This window comes from Otolemur garnettii, unplaced genomic scaffold (genome assembly GCF_000181295.1).
Source record: "Otolemur garnettii isolate 467f Iridium unplaced genomic scaffold, OtoGar3 scaffold00156, whole genome shotgun sequence".
Taxonomy (NCBI): domain Eukaryota; kingdom Metazoa; phylum Chordata; class Mammalia; order Primates; family Galagidae; genus Otolemur; species Otolemur garnettii.
The window spans coordinates 3020975-3036447 of NW_003852551.1; the positions used below are offsets into that span (position 1 = coordinate 3020975).

Here is a 15473-nt window from a genome sequence, read left to right on the forward strand (position 1 = left end):
TTTTTTTAAAACAGAGTCTTACTCTGTTGCCATGGCTGGAGTGTAGTAGTACAATCACAGCTCACTGCAGCCTCAAACTCTTGGGCTCAAGTGATCCTCTTGCTTTAGCCTCCCCAATAGCTAGGACTACAGGTACCCACCACCATGCCTGCATGATTTTTCTATTTTTAGTAGAGATGGGGTCTTACTCTTGTTCAGGCTATACTTGAACTCCTGAGCTCAAGAAATCCACCCTCCTAGGCCTCCCAGGGTGCTGGGATTACAAAATGTGAGCCACGTGCTGCTACTGTGTTTTGTTTTCACAACAAGATCCATTCAAAGGTCTTTGCATTTGTTTCCTAAACCTCTTTTAATTCAGAACCATATTCCTTCCCTTCTTACATGTGGCACTGACTTTTGTTAGAGATCAGGCACGTGGCCTTATAGCTATCCCACTTCCACATTTGACTGTTGCCTCCTAGCGTTATTTACTTTGTTCCTCTACCTCCTGAACCTCCTGCAAACGGGAACCTAGATCTAGACTTGATTATATGCAATTAAACCTGGATAAGCCTTGCTGGGTTCTCTTTCTCCCATAGCCCTTCTTAGAGCTGGGAAAGGCCAGCAGTTGTGTGAGCAGGTATGGAAAGTTTTAGTGCAGTGCCTGGCACAGAGGACATCTCAGTACGTGGTAGCAGCTCCTAATATTTGTCCCTGCCTTAGGCCAGATGTTTTACCCTAATATTTGTTTCTGGAAAACAGTTTTCCTGAGGCTTGTCTTATCCTAGCCAGGTACCCTCCTGCTGGGGCTCCTGGCCTGGGCTACCTCGGGCATTTCCCATCTCTCTCTTCCTACCCCCAGACAACACAGGCAGTTCCACATACCGGCCGCCCCCTCGGACTCGGGAGGTGATGATCAACGGGCAGATGGTGAAGCTGAAGTACTGCTTCACCTGCAAAATGTTTCGGCCACCAAGGACCTCACACTGCAGTGTCTGTGACAACTGTGTGGGTGAGTAGGAGGCAGGGGGAGGGGTGTGGAGATTCCTGAGAGACACTGAGTCCTAGGGATGGAGTCACACATGGGTGTGGGGTGGGCAGGGTCTTAAATATCCAGATTTTCCCTGACTGAGGAGGGTCCCAGGGCAAGGGCTCCTCTTGAGCCTGACCAGTGGTGTTTTGGTCACAAATCTAAGGTGACTAGACGTCCCGCTTTTGGCAGGACAGTCCCGAGTTTAAACACTTGTCCCGCAGTGTTTTTAAAAAGTCCTGATTTTTGGAAAGAATGCATGACAAGCTAGGGAACAGCAGGAGAATGGGAAGGGAATATACGATTTCAAAGGTTAATGTAACTCCATTTGGGAATGAAGAGGTTAATGTAACTCCATTTGGGAATGAAGAGGTTAATGTAACTTCATTTGGAAATGAAAAGGCTAATGTAAACTCCCTACTCCCCTTCTGGGCAAGGTATCAGAAGGAGACTGGCTCCCTCCCTTGCTTCTAGGCAAGGACAATTAGCTCAGAAGGAGCCAAACTGTCTGGAACATACAAGTAGCCCTCCCCCCCCAGAGTAAGGTGACCAGACGCCCTGCTTTTGGCGGGACAGTCCGATTTTTAACAATTTGTCCTGCATCCTGCGGCGTTTTAAAAAAGTCCCGATTTTTGGAAAGAATGCATGACAAGCTAGGCAACACGGGAGAACAGGAAGGGAATATACGGTTTTCGGCTGCCATGTGGCTATTTTGCCAGGATATGCATTTTATATTATTTTTGTTAACTTTATAATGTTAAACTTTAATAATAATAAATAATTGTTGAGAACTGATTATCTAGAGCTGCTTATCAAAGTTTGCATTATTGTCAGGCTCCGCCCCCTCATCCCCCCTCAATGGTGTCCTGCTTTACCAATGTTAAAATCTGGTCACCTTACACAAATCTACTAATTCTTCAGCCCAGGATTGGTAGATTCCCTCTCCCCAACTCTGAAGTGTGGGGTGGACATAGAGAGGCCTGGAACCCTTCTCTCTTGCTTCAGCTTGGTCCTCAGTAGATGCAACTTCCCAGGAATCAGACTGGAAGAATAACATTCTTTCCAGCCAGAAAGAATGATTTACTATCCAGTGACCCGGGGCCGTTGATCTGATTCCCAGGGTTTGAGAGGACAAGCATCTGGGAACAGAGGAGTTTAAGCTGGCGAGGTGCAGAGGACGCAACTGTGCTGATTGTTTTACACCCTCTCCTTGCTTTCCAGACACTGCATAGCTCTGATGGGAACCAAGGGTAAACCCCTGGGAGGGTATTTTAAGGGAAATGCTGTGTAAGAAGACCCAGTTGAGCTAAGCCACAGTGACTGTGCACGTTCTCAAAGCAATGAGCTCATTGTGCTAGCTCAGCACTCCCTGAGCAAGAGAACCATGGGGAAACACCCCATGACACAGGCAGCAAACTGGGTGACTCAATGGGCATCATTCACCTCTGAGGATCTGCCCCACCCACTCCTGCAAAGGGCGCTAACCTTGGCAAGAAGCCTTGTGACCCACATTCCCACAGGGACTTTCCTCACCAGTCTGGGCGTGTCCCCACCTCCAGGAACACAGTGTAGGTGAGAGCTCAGCCCTCTGACCTGGTCTTTGATGCCAGCTATCCACAAATAAAATAGCGGCCCAGCCCCTCCCTAGGCCCCAGTCGTAGAGTAAGGGGAGGGGGTCATTGGCTGTTGGTGTGTGGCTGGGAGGGTAGGTCAGGCAGCAAGTACTTTTTTGTGGGCTTTTGTGCCAGGCTCTGCTCTGGATCCTGAGGATTCAGCACCATGTGAGGCCACTACATGAGGCCCCGTCATGGAGTTTACGATTAAGCAGGGTGATTGGCCTTTTCAATAATTATAAATAAGTATATAGTCCAGGCACAGTGGCTCTCACCTGTGATCCTAGCACTCTGGAAGGCCAAGACAAGTAGATCCCTTGAGCTTAGGAGTTCAATACCAGTGTGAACAAGAGTGAGACCCCATCTCTACCACAAATAGGAAAACTGGCCAAGCATCATGGTGGGTACCTGTAGGCCTAGTTACTTGGGAGGCTGAGGCAAGAAAATTGCCTAAACTCAGGAATTTGAAGTTGCTGTGAGCTAGACTGACACATGGCACTCAGTTTGGGTGACTAAGACTCTCTCTCTAAATAAGTAAATAAATACATAAATACATATGGGCTAACTACAGCAGAACGGAAGTAACAGAGAAGATAACAGAGGACCCTCATCTAGTCTGGGGTAGGAGGAAACTTCTTTTTTTAATTTTTTTGGAGACAGAGTCTTACTCTGTCACCCTCAGTAGAGTGCTTAGAGTGCTATGGAGTCATAGCTCACAGCAACCTCGAACTCTAGGGTTTAAGGGTTCCTCTCGTCTCTGCCTCCCTAGTAGCTGAGATTACAGGTGCTTGCCACAACACCTGGCTAGTTTTTTCTATTTTTAGTAGAGACAGGATCTTGCTCTTGCTCAGGCTGGTCTCGATCTCCTGCGCTTAGGTAATCCACTGACCCCAGCCTCCCAGAGTGCTAGGATTATAGGTGTGGGCCACCTTGCCTGGCCTTTTTTTTTCCCCTTATTTTATTTTATTTTACTTATTTGTGGAGGAGACTTTTCTTTTTTGATACAGAGTTTAAAGCTGTTGGTCCTGGTAGAGTGCCATGGCGTCATAGCGCACAGCAACCTTCGAGTCTTGGGCTCAAGTGATCCTCTTACCTCAGCCTCCCAAGTAGCTGGAACTACAGGCACCTGTCACAGTGCCCGGCTATTTTTAGAGGCGGGGTCTCCCTGTGGCTCAGGCTGGTCTCAAACTCATAAGCTCAGGCAATCCACCCGCCTCGGCCTCCCAGAGTACTAGGATTTCAGGCTTGAGCCACCATGCCCAGCCTGAGGAGACTTTGTTCAGGAAGTAGCTTTACAGCTGAGACATGAAGCAGGAGGGGTTATTAACTAGGTGGAGAGACAGGGAAGTATGTGTCAGGCAGTGGGAACCAGCGCACAAAGGACAAGAAGCAGGGTGTGTCTGAGGGCTGGGAGCCAGCTGGTGCAGATAGAGGGAAAGGCGTAGGGAAGGCCCAGCTGTGGGGCGAGGCCTCCCAACACCTGTGCTGGTTGCAGGCCAGACCCTTACCCATGCCCTTTTGTCCTTTTCCAGAACGGTTTGACCATCACTGCCCCTGGGTGGGCAACTGTGTGGGGAAACGGAACTACCGCTTCTTCTATGCGTTTATTCTCTCCCTGTCATTCCTGACCGCCTTCATCTTTGCCTGTGTGGTCACCCACCTGACGCTGCGTGAGTTGAGGGTGGGGGCAGGGGGACTGGGAGGGGATTGCCAGCAAGCTCAACCTGGTCAAGAGGTATAGTGACTATCCCTCTGAGCTGTGTCCTCTCCTGTTTCTTCTTCCCCAGGCTCTCAGGGAAGCAACTTCCTCTCCACTCTGAAGGAGACACCAGCGAGATATCCTTTGTCAGCTAGTGGCCACTTCACTGAGAACTGAGGCCGCTTCACTGGGGCAGGTCCCCACACCTCATCCTATAAACAGAAAGGAATGGTGTAGAGCCGACATTCATCTTCTAGAATCCAGTGTAACAGCTGTTTCTGCTTATACCCCCTCTAGAGCTGATCCTAAGTGGGGTATTGTGGGGCTGCAGTGGCCAAGGACCCTCAGGAGGCACAGTCCCTGTTTTCAGGGACCTAGGAAAGAGGTTGTTCCTTAAGATGCCAAGCTCTCTGGACCATGGTGATACTCATGGCTATTTATGCTTGGAATCCTAAGCTACCTTGGCGATCTGTCATCCTGATCTTGTCTTGCTCTTGAGTGGGGCACTTGACCCTTCCTTGGGGCCCAGGAGGTGATCCTGCTGAGAAGTGGTAGATGGGCTCTAGGAAGGTTTCAAAACTTAGCAGCTCTGGGCAGCACCTGTGGCTCAGTGAGTAGGGTGCCAGCCCCATGTACCGAGGGTGGTGGGTTCAAACCCGGCTCCAGCTAAACTGCAACAAAAAATAGCCAGGTGTTGTGGCGGGTGCCTGTAGTCCCAGCTACTCCAGAGGCTGAGGCAAGAGAATCGCCTAAGCCCAAAAGCTGGAGGTTGCTGTGAGCTCTGACGCCACAGCACTCTTCTAAGCACAACAAAGTGAGACTCTGTCTCTAAAAAAAAAAGCAGTTCTTGGGGGAAACAGCTCCACAGGTTACATGAGAAGGGCCAGGCGTGCCTGGGGGAGGCTTCCTGCCCTTTACACTACGTGGGTCCTTGACTGCCCTCACTGTGCTGGAGCTGGTGATCTGCTTCTTCTCCATCTGGTCCATCCTGGGCCTCTCAGGGTTTCACACTTACCTCGTCGCCTCCAACCTGACGACTAATGAAGACGTGAGTAAGGCTGGGGCAGCTAAGGGTAGTCCAGACTCTCAAACTGCAGGGGAAACATGGGTGGAGGTGTGAGGCAACACCTCCTTGTGATTGTGGGTTGGCCCAGGAGACCTGACGCAGGCTTCCGAGATTCCCCTCACGCTCTGGTCCCTTTGTGTAAGCTCCCAAGGCTCACAGTTGCTCTGCCCCACAGCCCCACAGGAGTAGTGCTCACGCTGCAGCACCTTACAGCTCACAGAATCCTTTCCATTCCCATCATCTCTTCAGGTCCTTTTACCAAGCCTGAGGCAAAAGGTGCAGAATGCTTTTTCTCCATTCGATGGCCAAAAAACATGCCCCAGGGTCACACAGCTGGGAAAGGGCAGAGCCAAGGTTGATGCCAAGTTGTGGGCATGCTCTCCCTGTTCCACCACGCTGCCCGTAGGCAGCAGAGTCATGACTATTCTCAGGGGGTCTCTGGGGCTCCCTGAGGCATGCTTAGGGAGCTCCCCTGGAGGGAGCAGCCAGGACAGGAGAGTGGTGCTCCATTGACCCTTCCTGTCCTGCAGACCACCCTCAGACAGCATTGTTTGAGCACCCACTGTTTGAGCTGTGGGCCAGACTGACAGACCCTCCCCGTCCTGCAAACAAGAGCATTTGTTTCAGGGCCCACCATCTGACACTTACCAGAGACCCATTGTCCAACAGAAAATACATTCCCTGACCTTAGCCTCTCATTCAGGAAAACAAAACTTAACACACATGACAGCGTATCATGTGCTAGGTGATTGGTGGGAGCAGAAATGACATCAGCCAGCATCCCTGGAAGTGGTTTCTTAGGTTATGATTCTGCAGGTTATTGCCATGGGTTAAGCAAAAAGAGATGTTGTGACCCAATAAGTATAGAAAACTAGGTTACGGTCACAAGGTATTGGTAACTGCTAAACTCCTTGGTGCCTTCAGTAGCTGACTTCACAGAGCAAGGTTTTGTCTAAAGCTCCAACATTGCCATCTAAGAATTAGTGTTAATTGTCCCTATTTTCAGACAAGGATTCAGACTCAAAGAAGTGGCAATCACATCCAGGGTCGTACAGTTAGTGAGTGGCAGGGCCAGAGCTCACAACCAGGTCCCCCCAACCTGTTATGCCCTTCAACCCTCCCTTATAGATGGCTGGCCAGAGGAGGAAGGTTTCACCTAAAATATTTCCTCCAGAGCAGTGTTTTAAAATCATTTTTATCTCATGGCACACTTGAACCTATAGTTAAACTTCCACAGCACACTTAAATTATGTTGATCGAAAAAGAGTAAAAAATATATATACTAAAAAATAATTAAATTAGGGCCAGACGTGGTGGCTCCCACCTGTAATTCTAGCACTCTAGGAGCCCGAAGCAGGTGGATTGCCTGAGATCACAGTGAGACCCCATCTCTAAAAATATCCGGATGTTGTGGTAGATGCCTGTAGTCCCAGCTACTTGGGAGGCTGAGGCAAGAGAATTGCGTGAGTGCAAGAGTTGGAGGTTGCTATGAGCTATGATGCCACAGCACTCTACTGAGGGTAACAAAATGAGACTCTGTCTCTAAAAAAGAAGAAAATTAATCTTTAAAAATTTTCATGGCATACCTAAGATCCACTAGTGTGTTGTGGAACACCAGTTGAAAATCACTGTCCTAAGGCAGAGCGTGGTGGCTCATGGCTGTAATCCTAGCACTCTGGGAGGCTAAGGTGGGTGGACTGCTTGTGCCGAGGAGTTCAAGACTAGCCTGAGCAAGACCCTGTCTCTACTAAAAATAGAATTACTAGCCAGTGTTGTGGTGGGCTCCTGTAGTCCCAGCTACTTGGGAGTCTGAGACAAGGGGATCTCTTGAGCCCAAGAGTTTGAGGTTACTGTGAGCTATGAGGATACTATGGTTCTCTACCCAGGGTGACAGAATGAGACTGTCTCAAAAAATAAAAGAAATAGCTCAGTGGGTAGGGCATTGGCCCCATATACCGAGGGTGGCGGGTTCAAACCCACCGGCCAAACCGCAGCAAAAAAAATAGCCGTGTGTTGTGGCAGGTGCCTGTAGTCCCAGCTTCTCAGGAGGCTGAGGCAAGAGAATCGCCTAAGCCCAGGAGTTGGAGGTTGCTGTGAACTGTGATGCCACAGCACTCTACTCAGGGTGATAAAGTGAGACTCTTGTATCTAAAAATTAAAAAGAAGTAAAAGAAATAAAAGCACTGCCTTAGAGGTTTCTCTTTAGCTCTGCTGTCTTCTACCCTGTTTAGAGCTTCCTAATCTCTATGGAGGGCTGTTCCACCTTCATTGAGTGGCTCACATTAAAGACACATCCCCTCTTCTAGGAATTAGTTTCAGAATTGGCTAGTTTCCCCCAGCCACTAGACCTCCCTCCTAGAAAAATAAAGCAAAAGGAAGCATTGATCCAGGCCTCCTTCCTGCTTGCAGATCAAAGGCTCGTGGTCCAGCAAGAGGGGCGGTGAGGCCTCTGTCAACCCCTACAGCCATAAAAGTATTATCACCAACTGCTGTTCTGTGCTCTGTGGCCCCCTACCTCCCAGGTAAGCAAGCCAAGTGTAGGAGGGGGGTCAGAGTGCCAGTCCTGGCCAGTGGGGTGGCCCTGGGTGCTCTCACTTCTCAAGGTGATTCTGGATGTCAGCAGGTCTCTCCCCACACCACAGATGTCTTCTGTCCACCATCCCTGGTTGAATCCACTTAGGGCATTTGTCCTATAAGGACATTCTGTAGAGAGTTATTTTTAATAACATGCACATTATAGAAAAAATTAAGTACAAAACATTTAAAAAGCAGAGCATTATGGGTAGTGCCTGTGGCTCAGCGAGTAGAGTGCTGGCCCCATATACCAAGGGTGGCAGGTTCAAACCTGGCCCTGGACAAACTGCAAAAAAAATAGCCAGGCATTGTGGTGGGCGCCTGTAGTCCCAGCTACTCAGGAGACTGAGGCAAGAGAATCACTTAAGCCCAAGAGCTGGAGGTTGCTGTGAGCTGTGACAGCACAGCACTCTACCAAGGGTGACGAAGTGAGACTTTATCTCTTAAAAAAATAAATATAGTGGCTCAGCGCCTGTAGCTCAACCGGCTAAGGCGCCAGCCACATACACCTAAGGTGGCGGGTTCGAATCCAGCCCAGACCTGCCAAACAACAACGACGGCTGCAACCAAAAAATAGCCGGGCATTGTGGTGGGCGCCTGTGGTCCCAGCTACTTGGGAGGTGGAGACAGGAGACTCGCTTGAGCCCAGGAGTTGGAGGTTGCTGTGAGCTGTGATGCCACGGCACTCTACCCAGGGGTACAGCTTGAGGCTCTGTCTCAAAAAAAAAAATAAATAAATAAATAAATAAAGCAGCACCTGTGGCTCAGTGAGTAGGGCGCTGGCCCCATATACCGAGGGTGGGGGGTTCAAACCCAGCCCCTGCCAAAAAAAAAAATAGCCGGGCGTTGTGGCGAGTGCCTGTAGTCCCAGTGACTTGGGAGGCTGAGGCAAGAGAATCACCTAAGCCCACAAATTGGAGGTTGCTGTGAGCTGTGACGCTACGGCACTCTACTGAGGGTGACAAAATGAAACTGTCTAAAAAAGAAACTTTAAAAAAATTAATAATAAAAGGCAGAGCATTAGATAGTACATGTGATCCTATTCCCCAGGGATAACTGTAGGTGACCATTTTGGCCATCACGTTTAAGTGATGCTGCCCTTCTGGTAGTGCACTCCCTGGACTGGGTGAGGCCTGGTCCTTTCCTGGCAGCTGGGAAACCTGGTAGGCCCCACCCTGCGGGGAAACTCTCTGTACATCCTGACACCAGGGGGCGCCAGAGCTCCAGAGCAGGAATTAAACTGATGTGGACACTGCTGGACAAGACATCCCTATAGTTGTGTCTTCTCCCTCACCTAGGTTTCCTGTCACCCATCTTGCTTGGAGGGGGAAGGGAAACTAGGAATTTTACTATTGCCAAATAACTATTTATCCTTGCTTTCCTCTTCTGAAACCTGGCTTCTTGGCAGCCAGCCAGACAGGTGGGCCAGTTTGAATTAACAGTGAATAAATTCTGTGGCCAATAGCCAGGTGGCCAGAAGGCAGAGAGAGGCCTTCCAAAAGATAAGGTTCTTAAGCCCCCAAAAGGAAAGCAGTTCTCCTTTCCTCAGTTTTTCTCAGACAAGGTCTTTCCTTAGCTAGGAGATAGACTCTGTATGTACTCAAGTCCTGGCCTTGGAGTTTTGGCGTTGAGGAGAACCCTAATGTGTGTCTCCCTTATGTTTTGGAAGCCTGATTGACCGGAGGGGATTTGTGCAGTCTGACACCGTGTTGCCCTCACCCATCAGAAGCGACGAGCCAGCCTGCAGAGCTAAGCCTGATGCCACCATGGTAGGAGGCCACCCCTGACTGGGGCTCAGAACTTGCCACCTGCTGGCCTGTCTGCCCCTGCACTCACCTGCTGCCCTCCACACCTGCAGGGACCTTCCCCATTCCATCTGAGGGAAGCACAGCTGCCAAAGACTCAAGTCTTTTCGTATTTATTTCCCACCCTGCGTGGCTTTCCCTGAACTGTTCTGTGGCTGTGCCCTCTGCTCTCCAAACCCAGGTTCCCGCAGCCTTGAGCCCTGGATGCCCCCAGCTGATCAGTGGCAGGATGAACAGGAGAGGCCAGAGCCTTTGGAAGCCACTAAGGGACAGTGCCAAGTTTCTGCTTAAGCCAGGGCAAGCCCTGTGTGAGTGGGGTGAGCGTGAGGCCTCCCAGTTGGAGGAACTGCTTGAGCCTAGCTGAGCCAGAGTCCTGGAGGCAAAGCAGGACTGTTGAGCCATCAGCTCTGGACAGCGCTGTGGGAGAGGATGCCTCCATGGGCTTCTTTGGCTGTGGGCTCCTTCATTCTCTTTGAGATGATCATTGTTTTTTCTTCTGTGGGGTTTTGGTGCTTTTTTTGTTGTTGTTATGAAATTGGCCAATAGGATAGAGCTGGAGTCCATTAGAGAGGGCAGGGTTGGCAGTGAGTGGGGAAGCCTGTGTCAGAGGAAGCTGAATCAGCCAGCCAGGCACCCCAAACCTAGCTCCTATACGATTCCTGGGCAGCATAGCCATAAGTGAGGGCCTTGTTCTCCCCCTGCCCAGGAAGGGCTCGCTAAGGGATCCTAGGATGTCCCCCACGTCTCCCCAAGATAGGCCTGGGGATGGGCAGGTTATGCCCATGCTGGCAATACTTGAAACGGGTTTATTAATGCTGGGTATTTTGCACAATTTTATAGACCTCTTTTCTACATAGCCTTTTTTAAATGGAAGAAGACAAAGTCGGCCACATTGGTATCTGTGTAGTGCCAGGTGAAAGGTTATCAGAAGGCTGGTTAGTTTTATTAAGTTTATTACAAAAGACCTTGTGGCTGTGAATGAGTGAGAGTGTGTGTGTGTGTGTGTGTGTGTGTGTGTGTGTTCACATGTGCCCCTGTCCGAATGTGGGTAGCTCCTACATCCCCTGGGCTGCCTCTCCCCAATCTGCCCTTGGGTGTCAGGAGCAGCCCGAGCCATGGGGACAGGAGCATCTGCATCAGTCACAAGAGGCCCCTGGGATTCACTAGGGCTGAGCCCCATCTGCTTATCTTTCCTTCCTCCATGGATTTCAGATTTCAAAGTCCCCCTGTGGCTGAGGACTTTGCTACCCAACCTTCCTGTCCCACCCCTGCCACCCTGCCCCCAGGTTAGGCTTCCAGCTGGGACCTGCCCAGACAGGCTGAAGCTGGGTGTGGTGGGTGGGGTGATAGCTTTGGGGAGCGGCTGCCACTCTAGGAGCCACATACTTTCTCTGAGCTCTGAATATGGGACCCAGTGCTAGAGACAGAGGACAGGAGTTTCTGCTGCCAAGTGGGTGCCTCCATCCAGAGAAAAGGAAGGAAAGAACAGGAAGGACCAAAGGGGCAAGTGAAGGTTTCTGGGCTGGCCAGAAACTCAGAGGATGTCCCTCCTCTTCTAAAAGCTGTAATTTCTCATCAAAATAGAGAATTGTCCCTCTATCCCCCTCAGCCTTTCATCTAGGCTGAAGCCCTGGGAAAATGACATAGGAAGACTTTGGATCTTGTCCTTTCTCACTCCAAAGGCCAAAGGTCACAGATGGAGCTGGGAATGGTAGACACAGAGAGTCCCCTCTGAGAGAAACAGCTTTACCCCAGCCTCAGGGCCCCTGGCCATCACTGTAGTGGTGTGGGAGTTGGGGAGGAAGCTGGCTGGAGGAAGGGTCTCCCACCTGCCTTTTATTTAAGCCAGTATTCTTTGTTCCTGCTTGTAATAAAACTTTTGTTTTTAAGAGTTGATTCGCTTTGGTTTGGTTTTTGTTTGCTTTTTCTTTGCTGAGGCCCCAGCTGATAGTCCTTGTTCTTTCTGACAAACTTGTGTCTTTCTTGGTCAGGCAGGGAGTCCAGCTATCTGGCTAAAGCTCCCCTCTCCTGGCTGGAGCTCTGTCTGCTAGAGCCAGAGCAGAGGGGACTGCAGCTGAGCCCCCATGGACACACGAGAAGAGGCCATCCTATCTTGTTCCCTCTACCTTTCCCTGCCTCAGGGGCCGGGAGACTCTCACGTTCTTCTCTGCAGTCTTTCCACTCTGATTTTCAGTGACCACTCAGCTAAGAAATGTTTGAGACAGTAGATTCCAGTTTGAGAGCTGGAACCTTCTTAGCCATCACCTCCTGCCTGGCAGCTAGGACAGGCCAGGCATCTCGTAACACTGGCCCACCTCTCTGGTATCTCTCCCAGGAGGACACCTGTCAGGATTTTGCCATCTCCTGCACAGCCTGAGGGGAGCTAACAGGCCTCTTTGCAGAGGGTTAGCTGGTAAGACTGTACCTTCCCTGTGGCCAGCACTGCCGGCTGCCCTCACACACCATCATCTCAGCCCCATCGCATGCCTCGCAAACCCACAGACCCATCCATCCATCTGGTGTGTGCTGTGGTGTGTGTGCTGGCGGTGGTAGGGTAGCGGTCCCCAGGGGTCGCCCCTCTAAGCAGAAGGATCGGGGTATAGGGCAGGGCTAAGAGCCCAGCCCCATCTGGACTAAGAAAGTAGCTTTTCACTGAGCAGCTCTCCATTGGGGAAGGAGGTGAAGGGTGCGGCTGGGAGAGAAGGGTGTACCTGCTCGGGGCCTGTCCTGGTGGTGTGCAGGGGCCCTCAGGCACTAACACATCCTGGCTTTCTGTCCCTGCTGAGCTTTCTCACCTGCCCGTTTTCTGTCCTGCTTTGTTGCCTGCTGCCTTGAGCCTTGGCCCTTCTCTGTGGGAGAGGCATGTGCTGTGGCAGCACCTGCCCCCACCACCAGGGCCCCTGCAGGCCACTTCTCTCCTCCCAATCCCGCTAACCCTCTCTCTTCTCCTCCTTTGCTGTCCTGCCGGGATCGCCAGTGTGTGCAGGGGCTTAAGGACCTCCTGAGGACCGCTGCTCTTTGCCTCTCCAGGAGTGGCCTGGGGGGAGCCAGGCACCCGGTACTGCCACCTGCCTAACCTGTGGCCCGTTGCCACCGTCTGTGCCTACAGGCTCTGCCCCCTAGCCTGCCCTACATGTGTGCTCCTGCGGCCCCCTATGCATAGGGGGTGGGGGCTGGCCTCTTTGCCCCTACCCCCAGTCCACGCCAGCCGGAGTGCAGAAAGCCATAATGCAGCCATCAGCACAGTAATGTAATACCATACTATGCTGAAATGCCCCCCACCTTACTTCCCCTTCGTCAGATTTGTGAGGCATCAAGATTCTTTAGGAATCTTGCTTCACAGCCTGCCCTCCCCCAAGTTAAAAAAAAAAAAAAGGCATAGCCATAGTCAAGCTGAGCAGGTTTCTTCAGGAGCCGTCTGGGGTGTTGATGGCTGATGACGCTGCTGAACAAGTTTGGTGACTGTTCTAAGCACAACTGGCTTGACATTGTTCCCACGCCCCTGTCCACCCCCCACCCCCCACTCAGAGTAGGTAGGATGTAGGGAGAGTGCTTGTATCCTTTGCTCCAGGCACAGAGGGCCTGAGCTCGCTACACAGCCCATGTTCTTCAGGGAACCTAAAGGAAATGGGCCAGGCCAAGGAAAACCAGCTAGGCCCAGGGCTGGGGGCTGCTTGACTGCTACCCTGTACCTTTTTAAACCAAAATAAAGAGTCCCCTCTTCTTGCCATACTCTTGGCTGTCTGGTTGCACTTTTACTTTGGAGTCTGGGGATGGGGCCTGTCATGGGTCTGCAGAAGAACAGACTTACTACTAGCTTTGCACCAGCTGGTCATTGCTGCTCTGGAGATTTAAAACGCACAATGAGGTTCGGCACCTGTGGCTCAAGCAGCTAAGGCGCCAGCCACATAGACCTAAGCTGGCGGGTTCGAATGCAGCCTCGAATGCAGCCTGGGCCGCCAAACAACAATGACGGCTGCAACCAAAAAAAAAAAAAAAAAAAAAAGCCAAGCATTGTGGCAGATGCCTGTAGTCCCAGCTACTTGGGAGACTGAAGCAAGAGAAGGAGTTGAAGGTTGCTGTGAGCTATGATGCTACGGCACTCTACCCAGGGTGACAGCTTGAGGCTGTGTCTCAAAATAAATAAATAAATAAAAGGTACAATGAGCCCCACTGCAGTGGCTCATGCCTATAATCCCAGCACTCTGGGAGGCTGAGCCAGGTGGATCACCTGAGCTCACCAGTTTGAGACCAGCCTGAGCTACAGTGAGGACCTGGCCTCTAAAAATAGCTGGGAGTTATGGAAAGCACCTGCAATCCCAGCTAGTTGGGAGGCTGAGGCAAGAAAATTGCTTGAGCCCAGGAGTCTGAGATTGCTGTGAGCTATGACACCACAGCATTCTACCCGGGGCAACAAGGTGAGACTGCCTCAAAAAAAGTAAAATTAAAAATAAAATATGATAAAAGAGGCACAATGAAGCCAGAAGGGACATGGGAATAATGGCCTATGTCATTTTCCCTCTGTCCCTCCAGAACTCATGGTCTCAATTTCAGAAACCTCCAAGCAATAGCCCAACGCAGGCTAAGACAGAAGGTTTAACTCCAGTCTAGGACTGTCACACCCTGATCTGAGCCCAGACTAGGGAGGGTATCAATCCCATTCCCTCTCCCCAGCTGCTCCATCTCCAGATTTCCCCCAGGACTTGTGGAAGCCCAAGCTGGATGACTAATGCAAAGGAAGGCCCTTGAGGGCCCAGGGCCTGCTGAGACCAGAGGAATGTCCCAGGTGGACAGAGAAGGGGCAGTTCCTTCCCTCTCCCCAGGACATGTGCACAGGGTCCTAGAAGCTAAAAATAATTACCACTAACATGCAGCAAGAGCCTGCCAAGCACCAGGTCCGTTTTCTCATCTTAAGCTCTTAAACTATGAGGAAAAGTGATGTCAGCCTTTTTACAGGTGAGGGAACTAAGGCTCAGAGAAGCTACAGGAACTCCCCAGGTCACCCAGCTGATAAAGCAGCAAGTCCAGGATGAGCTCTGCCCCAACCTGTAACCCCCAGGCACTACCTAATGGATGAATACAGCTGTGGAAGACTGGTGTCTTGGCTACCCTAAAATTAGAGAATGTCATAGCTAGTAGAGAGGACTTGGAGTTCATCTAGGCCAACCTCCTCGTTTTACTGATGGGGAAATTGAAGCCCAGAGACAGGAAGAGACCTGTCCAAGACCTTATAACAGAGCTGGGATGCAGTCCCACACCCTGACCTCATTCCATTCTCTTCAAAAATTCTATGGTGTCTCCTAGACCGGACTGGTTTAGGGGAGGTAGGATATTCTAAACAGCACTGCCTTCAGGAGAAAAAGACTTAGCAGCTGAATCACTTAAAAGTAACCTAATATCCTTTGCAAAAGGCAACTAGTAGAGGTAATTGGACTCTTGTTCATAACTAATCAAGGTGAGAAGGTGTTTAAGCCTCCTCTGGTCACCTGTTTAATTTGATCATTCCAGAGGCGCCCGTAGCTCAGTGGGTAGGGTGCTGGCCGCATACAAGGAGGCTGGCAGGTTTGAAACTGGCCTGGGCCATGTAAAACAACAATGAAAACTGCAACAACAACAAAAAAAATAGCTGGGTGCTGTGGCGGGTGCCTGTAGTCCCAGCTAGTTGGGAGGCTAAGGCAAGAGAATCTCTTAAGCCCAAGAGTTTGAG

The 15473-nt window shown here is 50.7% G+C and overlaps 1 protein-coding gene across 1 annotated transcript in view; it reads left to right on the forward strand.

Annotated features, from left to right (window-relative positions):
• The window catches only part of ZDHHC18 (zinc finger DHHC-type containing 18), a 31467-nt gene extending 19805 nt beyond the window's left edge, over window positions 1-11662 (forward strand). Inside the window, exons 3-8 of the mRNA XM_012811446.2 lie at window positions 842-991; window positions 4155-4292; window positions 4410-4458; window positions 5267-5369; window positions 7797-7909; window positions 9631-11662. Of these exons, the coding sequence (XP_012666900.1) occupies window positions 842-991; window positions 4155-4292; window positions 4410-4458; window positions 5267-5369; window positions 7797-7909; window positions 9631-9748 (671 nt within the window). The 3' untranslated portion in view covers window positions 9749-11662. The remainder of the gene's footprint in view (window positions 1-841; window positions 992-4154; window positions 4293-4409; window positions 4459-5266; window positions 5370-7796; window positions 7910-9630) is intronic.
• The last annotated feature ends 3811 nt before the right edge of the window (window positions 11663-15473 follow it).